Genomic DNA, 17708 nt, shown 5'->3' with positions numbered 1-17708 from the left:
CTAAAGTTTATTATAATCATCATTGCCTGCCAGTAAGAAATAAGTACTTGAATTCAGTAAGTGTATGATAATGAGATAGCCTTCCTTTTTAGACTCATTAAAATCAATCAATTCCTCCCTCTTGAAACAAGCAGAAAAAGAACCTACATCCATTTGGGAAGAGCTACTCCATGGTGCCAGACTAGGCTCAAAGCCTCCCTGGCTGAGCCATACTCACTAACATCTAAAGGGAAGCAGATGTGACAACAGCCTTACCCTTCAGGAAAAGTTCCAAGATAAGCAGGACCATTTCCATTTTGATCCTCAATGATTTCAGCTCTCCCGGCAGAGATTTTTTTCCACTAGCTATATTAATTAAGTATAATTCAGCAGAAATTTCAGGCTATTTAGCATTTTTTAAAAATAGGAAACACAGACGTGCCTTGTAGCACAAAGGTCGGCCCTTGGCCATAGCAGGCCAAGGGAGGCCCTGTTAGGGGGGCAGGCATCCAATGACTGTGCCTAACATCCATGACTCTCTGACATGAGAGATCCCTATGCTTAGCTGGTTTCTGGATAACAGGTGGGAGGAAGCATTTTCATCTAGTTGAGCACTCTTAAACATGAACTACAGTTTTTTAACATTCAAGATCCCCAACACCTGGCAAAACACAAAGAAAACATTTTGAGACCCATTTTACTAATATGGCTTGCAAAGTTCCTAGTAGCTTGCCTATAACAACACTGTAATGGAAAGAGGCTGTGTAAATGAAGCATATTTTCTCTGTGAAATACACACAAGGTAAAAAAAAAAAAAACAAAAAACAACAAGGAGACATTCTGCTTTCCCCTGGAACCCACAATGATGGGAAAGAGGCTCACTCTCACCCTAACAACAAGAAAAAGATAAACTACAAAACTATAACCTGTCCAGAACCTATATAAACAAATAAAAAGAAATCACCTAAGGGGTGCCTGGGTGGCTCTGTCGGTTAAGAACCTGACTTCGGCTCAGGTCATGATCTCATGGTTGGTGGGTTCCAGCCCTGTGTGGAGCTCTGTGCTGACAGCTCAGAGCCTAGAGCCTGCTTTGGCTTTTGTGTCTTCCTGTCTCTCTGCCCCTCCCCTGCTCGCTCGCTCTCTCACGCTCACTCTCTCTATCTCTCAAAAATAAATAAACATCGAAAATTTTTAAAAAAAGAAAGAAATCACCTTAAAGTTTTAAGCAAATTGTGAAAGGCTTAAGTATGGCCACCATAAGCCAGAATGCAAGGGGAGCTCCCAACTACCTGGAGGCTCTTCTCCCTAGACTGGGTATAGGGTAGGAGACTGGAGAGAGCCGGGGGGCAGACCAGGAGGAGGGGAGGTGCCCAGGAAAAGCACATTTCTCCCTATGGACAAAAGCCTTCAGATGCTGAGGGAAAGCAGCTAACCCTTTAACTGGACTCCAGGGTACAAGTGAAGCTTGTGCTTGGACACTGCAGCTTGGATAAGATTAAAAGAAAACAAATAAAAACCCCTACTCCTGGGGAGGCATAGAAAACTCTCTCAAAGAAGATCTGCCAAAAAATCTGGTTCAAATTATTTTAAAGCACTTGCAAACACACCCCAGATCTGATGCTTCATGTGAATTTATCCCATCTCTACAGTAATGATAAAATATTGAACACTGGCCCCCAACCACGAAATGGTTTCACCATCTCCAAAGTGCACTGTGTGAGAGGCATGCTCAGGACACCCCAGGCTAATTCCCAAAGAAAGAATTAAGGCAGTAGCTGATTCTCAGCAGGAACATAGATTATTCCACACTCACTCAAGGCAGCCTTTCACAATTCCCGCTGCTGCCCCAGTAAAGGCCCGGAGTCCAGAGGCCTTCTCATGTCCTCTGCCACCCCTGCCTCACTTCCTCTGCCATGCTGGCCCCACTGCTTCATCCTGCAGGCATTTAAGCCATCCTTTTTTCAAACCTGTGCCCTACAGAGCAAGCATGCACTGCTCATGCTGCATTCTCTCTCTACTAAGTATGAGAGGACTTCTGGTAGAATATTCCTCTTGACTAGATTGGAGGGACAATAAAATACTCATTTTCATGCTTCTCTTGCTAGTCCATAAAGCAAACAATTGAAGTTATTCTATACTCACAGAGTCTCTTTTGCTATAGTCCTCAAAGGATTTCTTTTTAACCACTTTCCACTATATAGTATTCCAACTTGTAAAATAAGCAGAGGGACTGGCATAATTATCACCCTATGTTAGCGATGAGGAAATTCAGGGAATAAAGAAAGTCTTTCCATTCAATTAAACATGTGATTCTTGATCTCCTATAATGTGTTTAATTTAGCCTACAAGGCCATAAAGCAATATTAGTTGGGATTTCTACCCTTAGGTAAGACACAGTCATGTTATTATAAAAGACGTTAGAACACATTCAACTAACAACCAATGTATCAGTATTTGGAAAAGAGAGAGAAAAATCAAGCTAGACTGAAATCAAATGCTCAAAAACATATATGAGATGAACACCAACTATTATAGGTGTTCAGAAAAGGGAGGGAGGCTGGGCCTGGTTGGCCCATTCTAAAAGGGTTCCTGGGGAGGCCAGATTTCAGGTTAAACCCCAGAGATTAAGATAGGCAGGCAGAGTGTTGCTAGTGAAAGGAACTACAAATGGGTCCTACACAGAAGAAAGTGGAACCAAGGGAGGCTGGCAGGGCGCGTGGGCAAAACAGGGTGCTTTCCAACCCATTCAAATAGAGCAAGCAAACAAAAGAAAGAGCTTTTTCATGAACAGTGCTGGGTACTGAGCTAAACCTAAGGATAGAAAGATGAATCACACATCTCCCTGCCTTCAGAGAGCAGACAATGGGGTGGTAAGGCAGAAATCCTTCCCCAGTACCAAATTAACATAAATATCCAGGCTTTTTAAAATGATTTTCAAGCAGTAAAAATTTTTGCCTTGATATAATAGAACATTGGCTTTGAAATCAGATCTCAGTTCAAATCCTGATATCTACCACTTGGTAGCACTATAGCTTTAAGCATGCTACTGAACTTGATATTTTTTTTTATTCTTAGTGTTGTCATCTTTCAAAATGAGAGTAATAACACCTACTTTTCAGAGTTGTAAAGATACAAAGGCATATGGAAAGGCCTAGCATTCAATAAATGTTACCCACCAATATTCCTAAATGGTAAAAGTTTAAACACTTATGCTTCTTCTTAGACTTTCTAGTTTCTTTTTTCTTTTCTTTTCTTTTTTTTAACTTTGAGTTAATTAACATACAGTGCAGTATTGGTTTCAGGAGTAGAATTCAGTGATTCCTCAGTTACACACAACACCCAGTGCTTATCACAACAAGTGCCCTCCTTAACACCCATCACCCATCTAGCCCATCTCCCACCCACCTCCCTCCATCAACCCTCAGTTTGTTCTCTGTTGTTAAGAGTCTCTTGTGGTTTGTTGCCTTCTCTTGTCTTTTCCCCACCTTCCCATACATTCATCTGTTTTTTTTTCCTTAAATTCCACCTGAGTGAAAACATGATATTTGTCTTTCTCTGATTAACTTATTTCACTTAGCATAATACATTCTAGCTCTATCCACATCATTGCAAGTGGCAAGATTTCATTCTTTTTGATGGCTGAGTAATATTCCATTGTACATAGGGGTGCCTGGGTGGCTCAGTTGGGTAAGTGTCTGACTCTTGATTTTGGCTCAGGTCATGATCTCATGGTTCATGAGTTTGAGCCCCACATCAGGCTCTGTGCTGACAGCTCAAGAGCCTGCTTCAGATTCTGTGTGTGTGTCTCTCTCTGCCCCTCCCTCCCACTTGTGTTTTGTCTCTCTCTCTCTCTCTCAAAAATAAATAAACATTAAAAAAATTCCATTATATATATACATATATACATGTGTATGTGTGTATGTGTATATATATGTGTGTGTGTGTGTGTATGTATACATATATACACATATATATATATACACCACACCTTCTTTTCCATTCATCAGTTGAGCTCTCTCTATAGTTTAGCTATTGTTTATAATGCTGCTATAAACATTGGAGTGCATGTACCCTTTTGAATCTGCTTTTTTGTATCCTTTGGATAAATACCTAGTAGTGTAATTGCTAGATTGTAGGGTAGCTCTATTTTTAATTTTTTGAGGAACCTCCATACTGTTCTCTAGACTGGGTGCACCAGTTTGCATTCCCACAAACAGTGCAAAAGGGTTCCCCTCTCTTTGCATTCTCACCAATACCTGTTGTTTCTTGTGCTGTTAATTTTAGCCTTTCTTTTTTTTTTTTAAGTTTACTTATGTATTTTTGAGAGAGAAAGCATGAGTGGGGGAGGAGCAGAGAAAGAGGGAAAGAGAGAGAATCCCAAGCAAGCTCCACACTGTCAGTGCAGAGCCTGATGTGGGGCTTGAACCCACAAACCATGAGATCATGACCTGAGCTGAAATTGGACACTTAACCGAGTCACCCAGGCACCGTAATTTTAGCCATTTTGACAGGTGTGAGATGGTATCTCATCATAGTTTTGATTTGTATTTCCCTGATGATGAGTGATGGTGAGTATCTTTTCATGTGTCTGTTAGCCATCTGGATGTCTTCTTTGGAAAAGTGTCTATTCATGTCTTCTGCCCATTTCTTAACTGGATTGTTTTTTGGGCGTTGAGTTTGATACATTCTTTATAGATTTTGGATACTAACCCTTTATCTGATATGTCATTTGCAAATATCTTCTCCCATTCCATAGGCTGCCTTTTAGTTTTGCTGATTGTTTCCTTCACTGTGCAGAAGCTTTTTATCATGATGAAGTCCCAACAGTTCATGTTTGCTTTTGTTTCCCTTGCCTTCAGCAACATGTCTAGTAAGAAGTTGCTCCAGACAAGGTCAAAGAAGCTGCTGCCTGCTTTCTCCTCTAGGATTTTGGTGGTTTCTTGTCTCACAGTTAGGTCTTTCATCCATTTTGAGTTTATTTTTGTGTATGGTGTAAGAAAGTGGTCCAGTTCATTCTTCTGCATGTTGCCATCCAGTTTTTCCAGCTCCATTTGTTGAAGAGACTGTCTTTTTTTCCATTGGATATTCTTTCCTGTTTTGTTGAAGATTAGTTGACCATATAGCTGTGGGTACATTTCTGGGTTTTCTATTCTGTTCCACTGATCTATGTTGGTCTTTCTGGTTTCTTGCTTGAAATCTGCATCTTCAGATAGGTTAACACAGGTTTTTTTCAAAGGCAGACAATGAAGAATCCTGGTGTGAAGGCCAGCAATGAACTAGAGGACTAAAGCTTTAGTAATGCATCTGTTGGAAGTCGATGAGACCCCGGGGTAATAAGCTCAGTCACATCCTACGGACACACTGGAAACAGAAACCATTGGTGGGAGGTCCTCTCTGAAACCAGGAGGAAGAACACTCGTTGGCAGCAATATTTCCCTCTCCTCTGCTTTTATAACTTGCCACCACCAGTGGAAAGACCTTGAGGGTGTCCCATGTGCCAAGAGACAGCAACACTCAGGCAGCTGGGCTCTGTTTCTGAGTTTTGCATTTGGCACTGCAGAGGAGAAAGCAAAGGTGTGACCCCAGGTGGGGAGAACATAAACTCTTCTCCAAAGCAGCATTTCAGTATTAGCCTTCAACCCTACTAGAACAGACTTCCACAAGGAGCAGAGGGGTGCAAGAGGAAGAGAAGAATATTGGTGGTGTCGATGCTGTACTAGAGCAAAGGACAAAGTAGGAGATGATGCTGTCCTTTTATCTAAAGTCATTCTCGAGGCTCCTAGGTGGCTCAGTTGGTTAAGTATCCAACTTCAGCTCAGGTCATGATCTCATGGTCTGTGAGTTCAAGCCCCGCATCGGGCTCTGTGCTGACAGCTCAGAGCCTGAAGCCTGTTTCAGATTCTGTGTCTCCTTCTCTCTCTGACCCTCCCCCGTTCATGCTCTATCTCTCTCTGTCTCATAAATAAATAAACGTTTAAAATAATTTTTTTAAGTCATTCTCACTATCACTGCTTCTCAAGTTTCTCCCTCCAACAGTTACTAGGGACTCACAAGGCAGCATTTACACATTCATCTTCTACCAATCCTGTGAAGTATTATTATCTGCATTTTACATATGTGGGAGCCATGACTCAGAGGTAAAGTGATGTGCTAAAGGCTACACAGCTGTTTTCTGGCAAAGCCTGTGCATGGCCTTAGTTCACATCTGGAAAGGCAGGCTTTGTCACTGATATTTCCCACATTATAGAAGATGATCACCTCCATAATCAATATTATTTAGACACTAAGAAATCCTAATTTAACAAATGACCATTTTCTATAATATGGATAGTTGTTATCATCGTGACAACATTTTGGTTAATACTTGCTTGGTACCCTTCACCCAAAGCTGGCATTTCACACCATAAAGACAATGATATCCATTCAGTCTCTTTAGAGCACCACATTATATCTGAGTAAATTCAATTACCATTAAACTGAAATTCTACTCCTTCTCCTTCACCATCCCCAAATGGACAACTCAAAGGCATAAGTCACAGCATACATTACCAATGTTCGGTGAAGTAGTGACGTAGCTGGTCTCCAAGGAGGCAACTGTGACAGCAGAAAAACTCCTTAAACCCTAACCCTACCCCAAGATATCTGCATCCTAATGCCCAGACACTGTGTAGGTCTGGAAATTAAGGTTGCAGATGGAATTAAGGCTGCTAATCAACTGACCTGAAAATAAGGAGAGCCCAATGAAATCACAAGAGTCCTTAAAAGTAGAAGAGGGAAGCAAAAGAGAGAACCATAGAGATGGCAACACAAGAAAGACCAGCCAAAAGCAATCCTGAAAAAGAAAACCAAAGCCGGAGGCACCACAATCCTGGACTTCAAGCTGTATTACAAAGCTGTAATCATCAAGACAGTATGGTACTGGCACAAAAACACTTAGATCAATGGAACCGAACAGAGAACCCAGAAATGACCCAAAAACATATGGGTCTTTGACAAAGCAGAAAAGAGTATCCAATGGAATAAAGACAGTCTCTTCAGCATATGATGCTGGGAAAACTGGAGAGCAACATGCAGAAAAATGAACCTGGACCACTTTCTTACACAATACACAAAAATAAACTCAAAATGGATGAAAGACCTAAACATAAGACAGGAAGCCATCAAAATCCTAGAGGAGAAAACAGGCAAAAACCTCTTTGACCTCAGCCATGGCAACTTCTTACTCAACACGTCTCCAGAGGCAAGGGAAACAAAAGCAAACATGAACTATTGGGACCTCATCAAAATAAAAAGCTTCTGCACAGTGAAGGAAACAATCAGCAAAACTAAAAGGCAACCAACGGAATGGGAGAAGATATTTGCAAATGACATATCAGATAAAGGGTTAGTATCCAAAATCTAAAAAAAGTATCAAACTTACCCAAAAAACAAATAATCCAGTGAAGAAATGGGCAAAAGGCCTGCATAGACACTTCTCCAAAGAAGACATCCAGATAGCTAACAGACACGTGAAAAAATGCTCAACATCACTCATTATCAGGGAAATACAAATTAAAACCACAATGAGATACCTCATCTCACACCAGTCAGAATGGCTAAAATTAACAACTCAGGCAATGACAGATGTTAGCAGGGTGCAGAGAAAGATGATCTCTTTTGCACTGCTGTTGGGAATGTAAACTGGTGCAGCCACTCTGGAAAACACTATGGAGGTTCCTCAGAAAGTTAAAACTAGAACTCATGTGTCAATGTCTGAGCTACAAAACTGTTAAGAAAATGAATCTGTGGCGTTTTAAGCCAGTAATTTTGTGGTAATTTGTTATAGCCACGTAGAAAATGGATACAGAAACCAGTATTTCCATGCCTCATGGGTGGGCATGCTAATCCTCCCATTGAGAGAAGGAGTTGTGCTCCCTCCCCTTGAATCTGGGCTGGGCCTGGGACTGCTTTGACCAAAAGAACTTGGAAAAAATGACTTAACAGGACATCAAGCCCAGTCATCAAGAAGTCCTGGCAGCTTCTTGCTTCACCCCTATCAGAGACCTGAGCTTTGAAGTAAGACCTGGAGAAAGGACCACATGGAGAGGACCTGGAAGATAAGATGCCACCATGGAGAGAGACCACATGAGGGAACATCAAACCATCCCCACAGCCCCAGTTGCCATCTGATTACAACAGCTTGAGAGAATTATGAGATATAATTAAAGGGTTGCTGTTTCAATGCACTAAGTTTTGGAGTAGTTTATTACCTAAAAAACAGACAAATGAAACAGCAAAACACTATCCCACAACAGCAACAACAAAAGTTCATGGTCTATTATACATGTTGTATCACAAGAATAAATCCAGTTTAAATAGGCCTTCTAAGGAGAAGTAATTTTCACTGAAGAAATCAGTATATAATTTTTCACTCTGGAGTCTTTGTTGAACAACCTGGGGAATCTTGCCATCTTAACAATAATAACTCTGATCTGTGAACATGGCATGTCTTCACAGTTATTTGGCTCTTTTAATTTCTTTCAACAATGATTTATAGTTCTTAGATGACATGTTTTCACCTCTTATTAAATTTATTCCTGAGTATTTTGTACTTTTTTATGGTATTGTAAATTGGATTGTTTTCTTAATTTCATTTCCAGATTATTCATTGCCGATGTTTAGAAAGTTTGTTTTTTGGATTTTTTCAAAATTTTTTTTAAAGTTTATTTATTTTTGAGGGAGAGAGAGAGTGTGCAAGCAGGGGAAGGGCAGAGAGAGAGGGAGACAGAATCTGAAGCAGGCTGCAGACTCTGAGCATCAGCACAGAGCCCTACATGGGACCCAAACCCACGAACCGCAAGATCATGACCTGAACCGAAGTCAGATGCTTAACCAACTGAGCCACCCAGGTGCCCCTAGAAAGTTTGTTTTTGTATATTGACGTTGTATTCTGAAACCTTCAACTCCTTTATTAATTCTAACAGATTTTTTAATGTATTCCTTAGGATTTTCTATTTACACAATGTCATCTGCAAGTACAGATAGTTTTACTTCTTCATTTCCTATCTGGATGCCTTTTACTTCATTTGCCTAACTGTTCTGACTAGACTCTCCGGCATGTTTTTTGTTTGTTTTGTTTTATAAATTTTAATGTTTACTTATTTCTGAGAGAGAGACAGAGTACAAGTGGGGGAGGGGCAGAGAGAGAGGGAGACACAGAATCCAAAGCAGGCTCCAAGCTTTGAGCTGTCAGCACAGAGTCTGACACGGGGCTCTAACTCACAAACTGTGAGCCTGACCTGTGTTGAATCAAGCACTTAACTGAGCCAGTCAGTTAATGCTGGCTAGCATAATGCTGAATCCAGCATAATGCTGAATAGAAACGGTGAGGGTAGACATCCATGTCTTGTTCCTGATCTTAAGGGGAAAGCATTCAGCTAACCCTGATGTTAGCTGTGGATTTTTAAGATACCCTTTACCAAGTTGAGGAAACTCCTCTCAATTCCTAGTTTGTTGGGTATTTTTTTAATCACAAAAAGGTATGAAATTCCATCAAATACCTTTTCTGCCTCTACTGAGGTGATTATGTGGCTTTTATTCTTTATTCTATTGATACAGTGTACTACATCAATTGATTGTCAGAGGCTAAAACACCCTTGCATTCCTGGGATAAATCCCATTTGATCATGGTGTACAATCCTTTTTATATGTTGCTGGATTTAGTGCTCATATTTTGTTGAGGCTTCTTGTATCAGCATTCATAAGAGATATTAGCCTGTAGTTTTCTTTTCGTGTAACGTCTTTGTCTGGTTTTGACATTGGGTAACACTTGCCTTTAAAATGAGTTAAAAAATGTTTCTGCTCTTCTATTTTTTAGAAGAGTTGTGAGTAATTGGTATTAATTCTTCTTTAAATGTTTGATAGAATTTGCCAGTGAAGTGGTCTGGTGTTTTATTCTTTCTGGATTCCGAAATTCCATAAAGGAACAATGTGATTCTATAGTCCAGAATAAAGGGTAAAGGATAGTTCTACTTGTGTACTGCATGGGTAAAACACACCTAGACACTTCTCACATGTGAACTGCATATTTTTGAGGGTACCTGACAAACTAACAAAATCCAAAGAAGGAAGTCTCCACAGTGAAAGACATCATATGAAGAGCTTTTGAAGAGCTAAATGTTTACCTGAAAAATGGGATTTAGGAGGCAAAAGAGTTATCCACAAACACTTCAGAATTGTGCTTCAAAATATAAAAATTTCCAGAGTGCCTGGGTGGCTCAGTCAATTAAGGCTCTTGTTTTCAGCTCAGGTCATAATCTCACAGTTTCATGGGTTCCAGGCCCGCATCAGGCTCTGTGCTGACAGTGCAAAGACTGCTTGGAATTCTCCCTCTCTCTCTCTCTGCCCCTACCCCACTCATGCTGTTTCTGTCTCTCTCAAAAACAAATAAAGAAACTTTTTTTAATGCCTTAAAAAATATATATATATTTATATTTATATATATATATATTTATATATATATTTATATTTATATATATTTATATTTATATATATATTTATATTTATATTTATATATATTTATTTATATATATATATAAATGTATATATATAAATTTACTGGTATTACTCAAAACTCAAAGTCCACTCCAAGGCACAACAAATCATTCATTTATTCAATGAACTTTATTCTGCATTTCCTTAGAAGGAGGCCCTGTGTTAGGTAACTGCCTAGGATAGATAGATTGATAATGTAGAGTCTAGGAGCAGAGATAAGACAAGCTCACAAAAACTAACCATAGTACAAGGGAGAGAATGAGAGGTGTCATGTGAGTAGAATAAAACCTACTGTGAAATTCAGAGGCAGGAGTCTTTATTTCCCACTGGCAGGACAAAGGCACCTGGAAAAGGAAGCATTGAGTTGAGCATGAAGGGTGTGTACTAATTTTTGTGGGGAGAAATATATTAAGAGGTCATTCCAGATGGAGGGAAAGCAGAAGCAAAGTTTAGAGGTGGAAACAGAGTCAGACATTGTGGTGGAACAAAGCTGAAGAAATGAATAGCCCAAGCTGACCAACAATACAGGTAGAACTATCAATTATTGGGGGATAAAACTAGAAGGGTGCCAAATAAAGTACAAAGAACTTGTATTCTAAGCTACAGAGAATGACTATGCAAAGGTACTGTTAAAGGTTTTAGAAGATACAAATGCTGTGTATAGGTGTGGGTGTTTATTCCTGGTATAAGTTAGAGGCAAACATGGGAGAGGCAGGAGGCTTGCACAATGGTTACGAGAAATGAAGTCCCGAAGCAGGTCTCAAGAAGGTCACAGTGGCGTTTGGAGAGACACCAATGAGATATTTCAGAAATTGAATCAACAAACCCTAGACCTGAACTGGCAAATCTAAGGGACCATGGAAATAGCAGAAATCCCAGCTGGAGGAGGAACTGGCTGGCGGGGGGACTGAGAGTGGCAGAGTGAATATGGAAGTACAGTGTTATTACCCAGATGAGTGGTTAGGATAGAACTGGGGGAATGTTCTAACCTACAGTCTTGCTCCAAGCACTTGTCAGCCTTTCCCCAACTCCATAGGGCTCAGAGGCTGCTCGACAAGAAAATGCCTGAAAAGAACAATCAAACACAGAGCCAATCCTCCCTAGCAGATGCTTCACTGGCTACCCAGTGCAAGTCTCCATGATAGTAAGGGCTGGTTGCCCCCTCAGTGAGATCCCCAAATAGACGATCTGAACAGCTGCCTTCTGGTCCTGCCATTCTTTACCTCTGAAACCTTAAAAGATGAACTTTCTAAGTCTCCTTCATTTGTAACATGGGGATGATAATGTATACTCCATCTATTTCACAGGTTTGTGAGGTTACACAGGAAGATGCAGACTGCTGTAAGACACACAAATGCCAGAATTTCTCTGAGCAGAAACTATAAAAAAAAAAAAATTCATGTCTGTATCCTTCATAGAGCTAAGTATAGAAAAAGGGAGGGAGCAAGGTGGGCAAGAAAATACCATAGCCTGGACCCCAGGGGCCTGTGTTAACCAAGGAATATTGCCTACCAGATCTTCGAGAAGATCCCATTATCCAGAGAAATAGGAGGGACCTTGATAATCATCCAGGTCAACCTCCTTGTTTAACAAATGGGAAGTTTTACCCTGAGAGAGGCCCAGTGATCTGACCAAGATCTTTAGTGGCATATGGGGATATGGCCAATAACACATTCACAGTTTAGATGGTGATTTTACCCACATCAGTTTACAAATAGCCTTTGAGCTGGGTGGGAAAGGATTATTAAAATTCCCATTTTTTAGTGTGAGGTTCAAAGACTTGTCCAGGAGGGATTCAAATCCAAATGGCCATACCCCCCAGTCCACTGCTCTTTCCTTACAGCACAATTTCACACACATGTGCCATTTCAAGCACAATCATTTCAGCATTCAATATATTTCAAACTCCAAATTGTTTGCTTCAGCCTGCCTTCAGCAATATTTCACATTCAACCTTCCCCAGTAGAATTCTACTGACCTTTCATCTTAAAGAAAAACCAGTTCAGCAGCCACCTTGGTACCAGAAACATATTTTAAAATGAATCATCAAAACTGGGTCTTTCCAGATAAATCATCTTCACAAAGTATATCCCTATATGTGTATCATTCAAGACGTATATCATTATTGCACTAAATACACTGGACTAGGGTGCTCGAAGAGCAATGATAGTTCATTAATTGAAGCAATATGTAACATACAAATGCTAAGAAGGCTTTTTAGCAAAGGAGTGGAACACTGAGGTAAAAACTTCCTCACTTTATCAGTAAAAACTAATTTGCATTATGGAAGGATCTCAAAGTTAGTGACCAACACTGCGAATGACCCCGATAATTCTAGTCATCAACATCCAAAGGATTTCTACCTGAATGTGTTTTTATTTGGGGAGGCCCAGGGAAGGGGTGGGGGAAGAAAAGGCTAAGATGGAATCAACGCACCAACTGCCTCAGTGTCCTCTTTACTAAACAGGGCCTGTCCTTCCACCACAAACCTTATTTCAGGAGCAAGGCATTCATGTTCAGCTGCCCTTTTTTAACTCAACAGAAGAGGGTTAACATTGCTCAGTCCCTTGAAGCTTGCAAGGCTTCTCATTGGGGTTCACTAGGAGTGTGCTGACACCTCCAGGTGGTACTACCAACGGGCCGGGAGCCCGGCTGTGTAGCGACCCTCTACCTTTACCTGCGTTGCACTACGCGAGCTTGGGAACGAGCTCGGGCGCTTCGCAGTACTTTCTGCTGGAAAGCACCGGCATTCGTTCCTCAAGTTCCCTCTCCTTTCTCTTCATCTCGTAAAACCTCTACACAACTCCCCACCCCGACCGGGTCTGCGCAGGTAACTGATCCTCAGAGCCCAGCAGCCCCCGAGGGGGACTAGGCACCTGCCTGGTGAAGGCACCTGCCACCGGCCTGCCCCGGCCTCGCCGGGCGTGGGGGACCTCAGGGATGCCCCCCGCACTAGCCGCCTCCACAACCACCACCGCCAGCAGCAGCAGCAGCAGCAGCAGCAGCAGCAGCAGCAGCAGCGAGGCCGAGAGGCCGGGCCCGCGCCCCACGGCCTTCCCACGGAGGGCGCTGCCCGGGGGCTGCGGGCTAGCGCGGGGAGGACACCGGCTCCCGAGACTACGCCCCCACCTCCATTAATAAAATGCAAGGGGGGGGGAGGGGAGGTAAAAAAAAAAAAAAAAAAAAAAAGCTCCATTTACCGACATGAGTGATCACTGTGGCCAGTCGCCGGCTGAGATCCTGGGGGGCCATTTCTTCCTGTAACCAAAATAGCATTTCACCGAAAAGCTACTCAGTGTATAAACAAAACAAAGCAACAGGAAAGTGTTTGTATGGCTGCTAACGGATGGTGTTTCAAAAGCATCTCCTCCCGAGGATGCGATGCCCTCACACTCTTCCTCTCTCTCTTCAGGCACAAAACGAGTCACTCCCAGCCCAGGCCAACTTTCCTGGGCCGCTCGGCCAGCCCCGCTAGCCACGCCCTGCGGGGGTATTGTTTTAAAGATTAAAGTCCAATAGCTTTGCAAACGTAACGTCTGGCTTTGAGAGAGAGGGAAATGGCAGTTTTGGAGGTGAGAAAAGCAAGTCGCCCCAAAGCTCGCCGTAACCGCGCGTCAGGCTTCCCCCGCCGAGGAAGCGCGTAGGTTTCGGGATTTGCGGTCCGGATGGGTCGGGTCTTCGGCGCCGCCTTTCGGGAGGGTCGGGAAGAAGGATGCTTGGCGGGCACACGCGGAGGACGGAGGAGCGGAGGAGCGGAGCAGCGGAGGAGCGTAGGCGACAGGCTGCCTGAGGCCCCGGCTCCCGTGCGCGGCCCGCCTCCCGCCCCGCTGCGCGCCCGGAGCTCGGGTCTCCGCGCCCACCTCTCCCCGCCCGCCGCAGCGCGCACGCGCCCGAGCACCATCTGTTGCCAGGTGGAGAAGCTGCGCCCCTTGCTCTGCCGGGAGCCCGCGCTGCGGTCGCCGAAGTGGGGGCGACTCAGGGTCTGTCCTCGCCGCTGTGGGGGAGAGGAGACAGCAATTTCCGCGCTCCTGCCGGTGCCGGGGTCCTGAACGCCGGCCTCGGCCCCTCTCCTTGCCCGCCAGGTGTCTGCGGAGCGGCCGAGGCGAGAAGAGGGCTGACGAGGAGAGGTGCAGTCATCCCGCCAGGGGCTGCTGCTCGCGCCCCCGCCCCAGGGGTTGTCACACGCAGTTATCAGCGTGCACTGGGCGCACTCGCACTTGGAGCCGGGAGCGCGGGCTGTGCGCGTACAGGGCTGGGCACGCATGTGCGACACACATCTCCGCCGTGTGGGCCTTTTCCTTTGTGCAACTACTCCAGGGCGCCACCGCTCCGTCTGCCACAGAGAGGCGCGCCAATGCTCCATCCTAAAAAGGCTCTGGCACCAGTCCCACGCGGGGCCCTCCTCCCTGTCAGCTCCCGGAGCGTCTTCGAGCAGCTATCCCGCTGCCATCGCTGTCACGCAGTTTCCTCAGGTGGCCTCAGATACTACCAGACAGGTAGCAAAAGACTAATCCAGCTCAGCAGAACTCCACGGCAAAAGCCTGAGCAAATGCGAATCTGGTCAGGTTGTTCTTCAATCCATTCTACAATGAGGGAGCCTGATTATCTGGTCAAAAGAATGCCAGGACCATCCCAGGTTCTGAGCCGACGTCAGGAAGCTCAGCTCTTCTCTTTGACATGTAAAACGTCAGACCCCAAACACTCTGGATCCAATTTCTAGTAGTAGCCACTCATCCCAGGGGTTTGAGGACATTTGTAAATGCTTTCTGTAACAACTGTGGGCTGTGTCTAAGAGATGTTAGTCCACCTAGGGCCTGCAATTCATGTAAAAGGTTACTCTTTCCTTTGAGGTATGGTCTCTTTACACTCTGCCTGCACAAGTAGAGCAACCATTTTCATAGCAACTTCTTGCAAGAGATTCAGAAAAGGGTTAAAGGCACAAAGAAGTACGGCAGCTTTGGATTGCATTTCCATGGTGGTTTCTGCCTATTCAAGAGTCACAAGTATTTTCGAGGAACCAAAATGCAGCGTTTCTTGATAGTGGTTCAGGAGCCTGGTGTCTGGTCAGAGCCAGCTGTTGAGTTTTGATCGCTAAAAACAAGCACATTGCTAAGGAGACAGATGATGTGCGGCTTTCCGGACTTTGCAGATCCAATGACCTCAGCTTCCTGGGTTAGGCCTGGTCCTTATGTGTGAGAATCATGGAAAGGAGGGAGATAGGGAAGGGGCTAAGGAAGAGGAGGCAGGAGAAGCTGATGACTAGGAATGAGGGAGAAAACGAAAGGGATACAAAAGAAATCACACTCAGAGTGCTGCTGTCCTTTCCCACATCTGTACCTTCAGTCTTCAAAGGTTTCCATGGAGATGAGTTGTCTGAGTTTATGGCAAGATGTAGCAGGCAGTGCCTGTCCTCAGAAACCAATTCTGCCCCTCATGTGTAACACATGCTTTCCCAGGGCCTCAACTGCTTCATGTGGGCTATGAGGAGGTGGGTCTGTGAACTCCAAGTTCCCTTTTACAGTTCTGAAATCCTGTAACTGTAACTAAGAAGTTACCATTGATAGGACCGCATAGTGTTCAATGCCTCCCCTTTCCCCCAAGAAAACAAACGGTCACTGTCTCCATTGCTCTTGTGAATATGGACATTCTTGCTGTGTTCTCTTCTTCCTGTCCACCATCCTCCTTTCCGAGCTTCCTATTCTCCTTCCTAGTTATGATCTGTTTCCTGATTCTGACAAATTGCATTGCTCCCATATCTGGCAAAATCAAGGAACAAGCCAGGATAACCTGCCTCCTCCAGTGAAAGAATTAGCAACCAGTCACATCTGTTGAACATCTATTATATGCCCAGGGTTGTGATAGGTAGTGCTCAGTACAGCAACTGCCACTACCATATACTAAATGACTACTCTGTGCCTGGTGCAATGGTAGGCATTTCACAAACATCATTCAAGCCTCAAAACAACCTTCTAAGGGCTTTAGTCTCATTTTACGGGTGTTGCTAGTACAAACACAAAACTGTGTTACTAATCTTATGAACCTAGACCATTCTCTACCTTCAGGTAAAGATTTGCCTAAGCCTGGAAAAAGAAACCATCCTCCAAGCACTGCCAAGGTAGATTCCACCTCTGTTGGTGAACTCTCAGCACCACCTCACAATGAAGAGGAAAGAAAAATGACCCACTTTGGGTGACGCAGATGAGGGTGAGGGATGCCTGGGCCTCACAGGGTCACCCAGTTAAGTCTAGACTTGTCGTTTTCAAGCTAGCAGAATCACCTAAAATACAGGTTTGGGTTTTGTTTTTTTGTTTTTTTAATACAGATTCCTGGTCCCCATGTCCAGAGATCTGACTCAGTAGTGTGGAATGGGACCTGAGAAATTTCTAACAAGTCCCCAGGAAAACTGATGCTGCCGGTCCTAGGACTAGACTTTGAGCACCCTGGCCTAGAGCAGGGCTCTTCAAACTTCTTAGACTGCAAGCCACAGTGTGACATAAATTTTACATCATGTCACAGTAGACATATATACACATAATTAAAACAAATGTTGTATGAACAATTTATTTTCCCTTACTACATGTGAAGCCCTGAAATACTTTCTATTCAACTTCATTTTTTAAGAACAATGGCCCAAATTGGGGAAAGTTGCATTTGGAAAGCAGGGTATTATAGTTATGTAAGAAAATGTCCCTATTCTTTTATTTTCTTTTCTTTATTATCTTTTTTTAGAGAGAAAGAGAGAGAGAGCGTGCACAGGATTGGGGGAGGGGCAGAGAGAGAGGGAAAGAAAGAATTTTTTTTTTTTTAATGTTTATTTTTGAGAGAGATTGAGAGCACGAGCCAGGGAGGTGCAGAGAGAAAGAGGGAGACAGAGGATCTGAAGCAGGCTCTGTGCTGACAGCAGACAGCCTGGGCTCACACTCACAAACTGTGACGTCATGAGCTGGCGTCTAAGTCAGACGCCTAACCGACTAAGCCACCCAGGCACCCCAAAAGAGAGAATCTTAAGCAGGCTCCATGCTCGGCGTGGAGCCCAATGTTGGGCTTGCTCTCATGCCCCTGAGATCATGACCTGAGCTGAAATCAAAAGTCAGACACTTAAACAACTAAGGCACCTAGGCACCCCCTTATTCTTTTAGAGATGTATACAGAAGGTTTTAGGGATGAAACATCACTGTTTGTAATTTTAACTATCT

The 17708-nt window shown here is 43.5% G+C and overlaps 1 protein-coding gene across 1 annotated transcript in view; it reads right to left on the bottom strand.

Moving 5' to 3' along the window:
- The window catches only part of MCF2L2 (MCF.2 cell line derived transforming sequence-like 2), a 254578-nt gene extending 240334 nt beyond the window's left edge, over nucleotides 1-14244 (bottom strand). The window contains exon 1 of the mRNA XM_042956659.1: nucleotides 13713-14244. Coding sequence (XP_042812593.1) covers nucleotides 13713-13788 — 76 coding nt within the window. The 5' untranslated portion in view covers nucleotides 13789-14244. The remainder of the gene's footprint in view (nucleotides 1-13712) is intronic.
- Nucleotides 14245-17708: the final 3464 nt, after the last annotated feature.

Source organism: Panthera tigris, chromosome C2, assembly GCF_018350195.1.
Source record: "Panthera tigris isolate Pti1 chromosome C2, P.tigris_Pti1_mat1.1, whole genome shotgun sequence".
NCBI lineage: Eukaryota > Metazoa > Chordata > Mammalia > Carnivora > Felidae > Panthera > Panthera tigris.
Note: the sequence above shows the minus strand (reverse complement) of the source record. Positions and strands in the feature narration are given on the sequence as shown.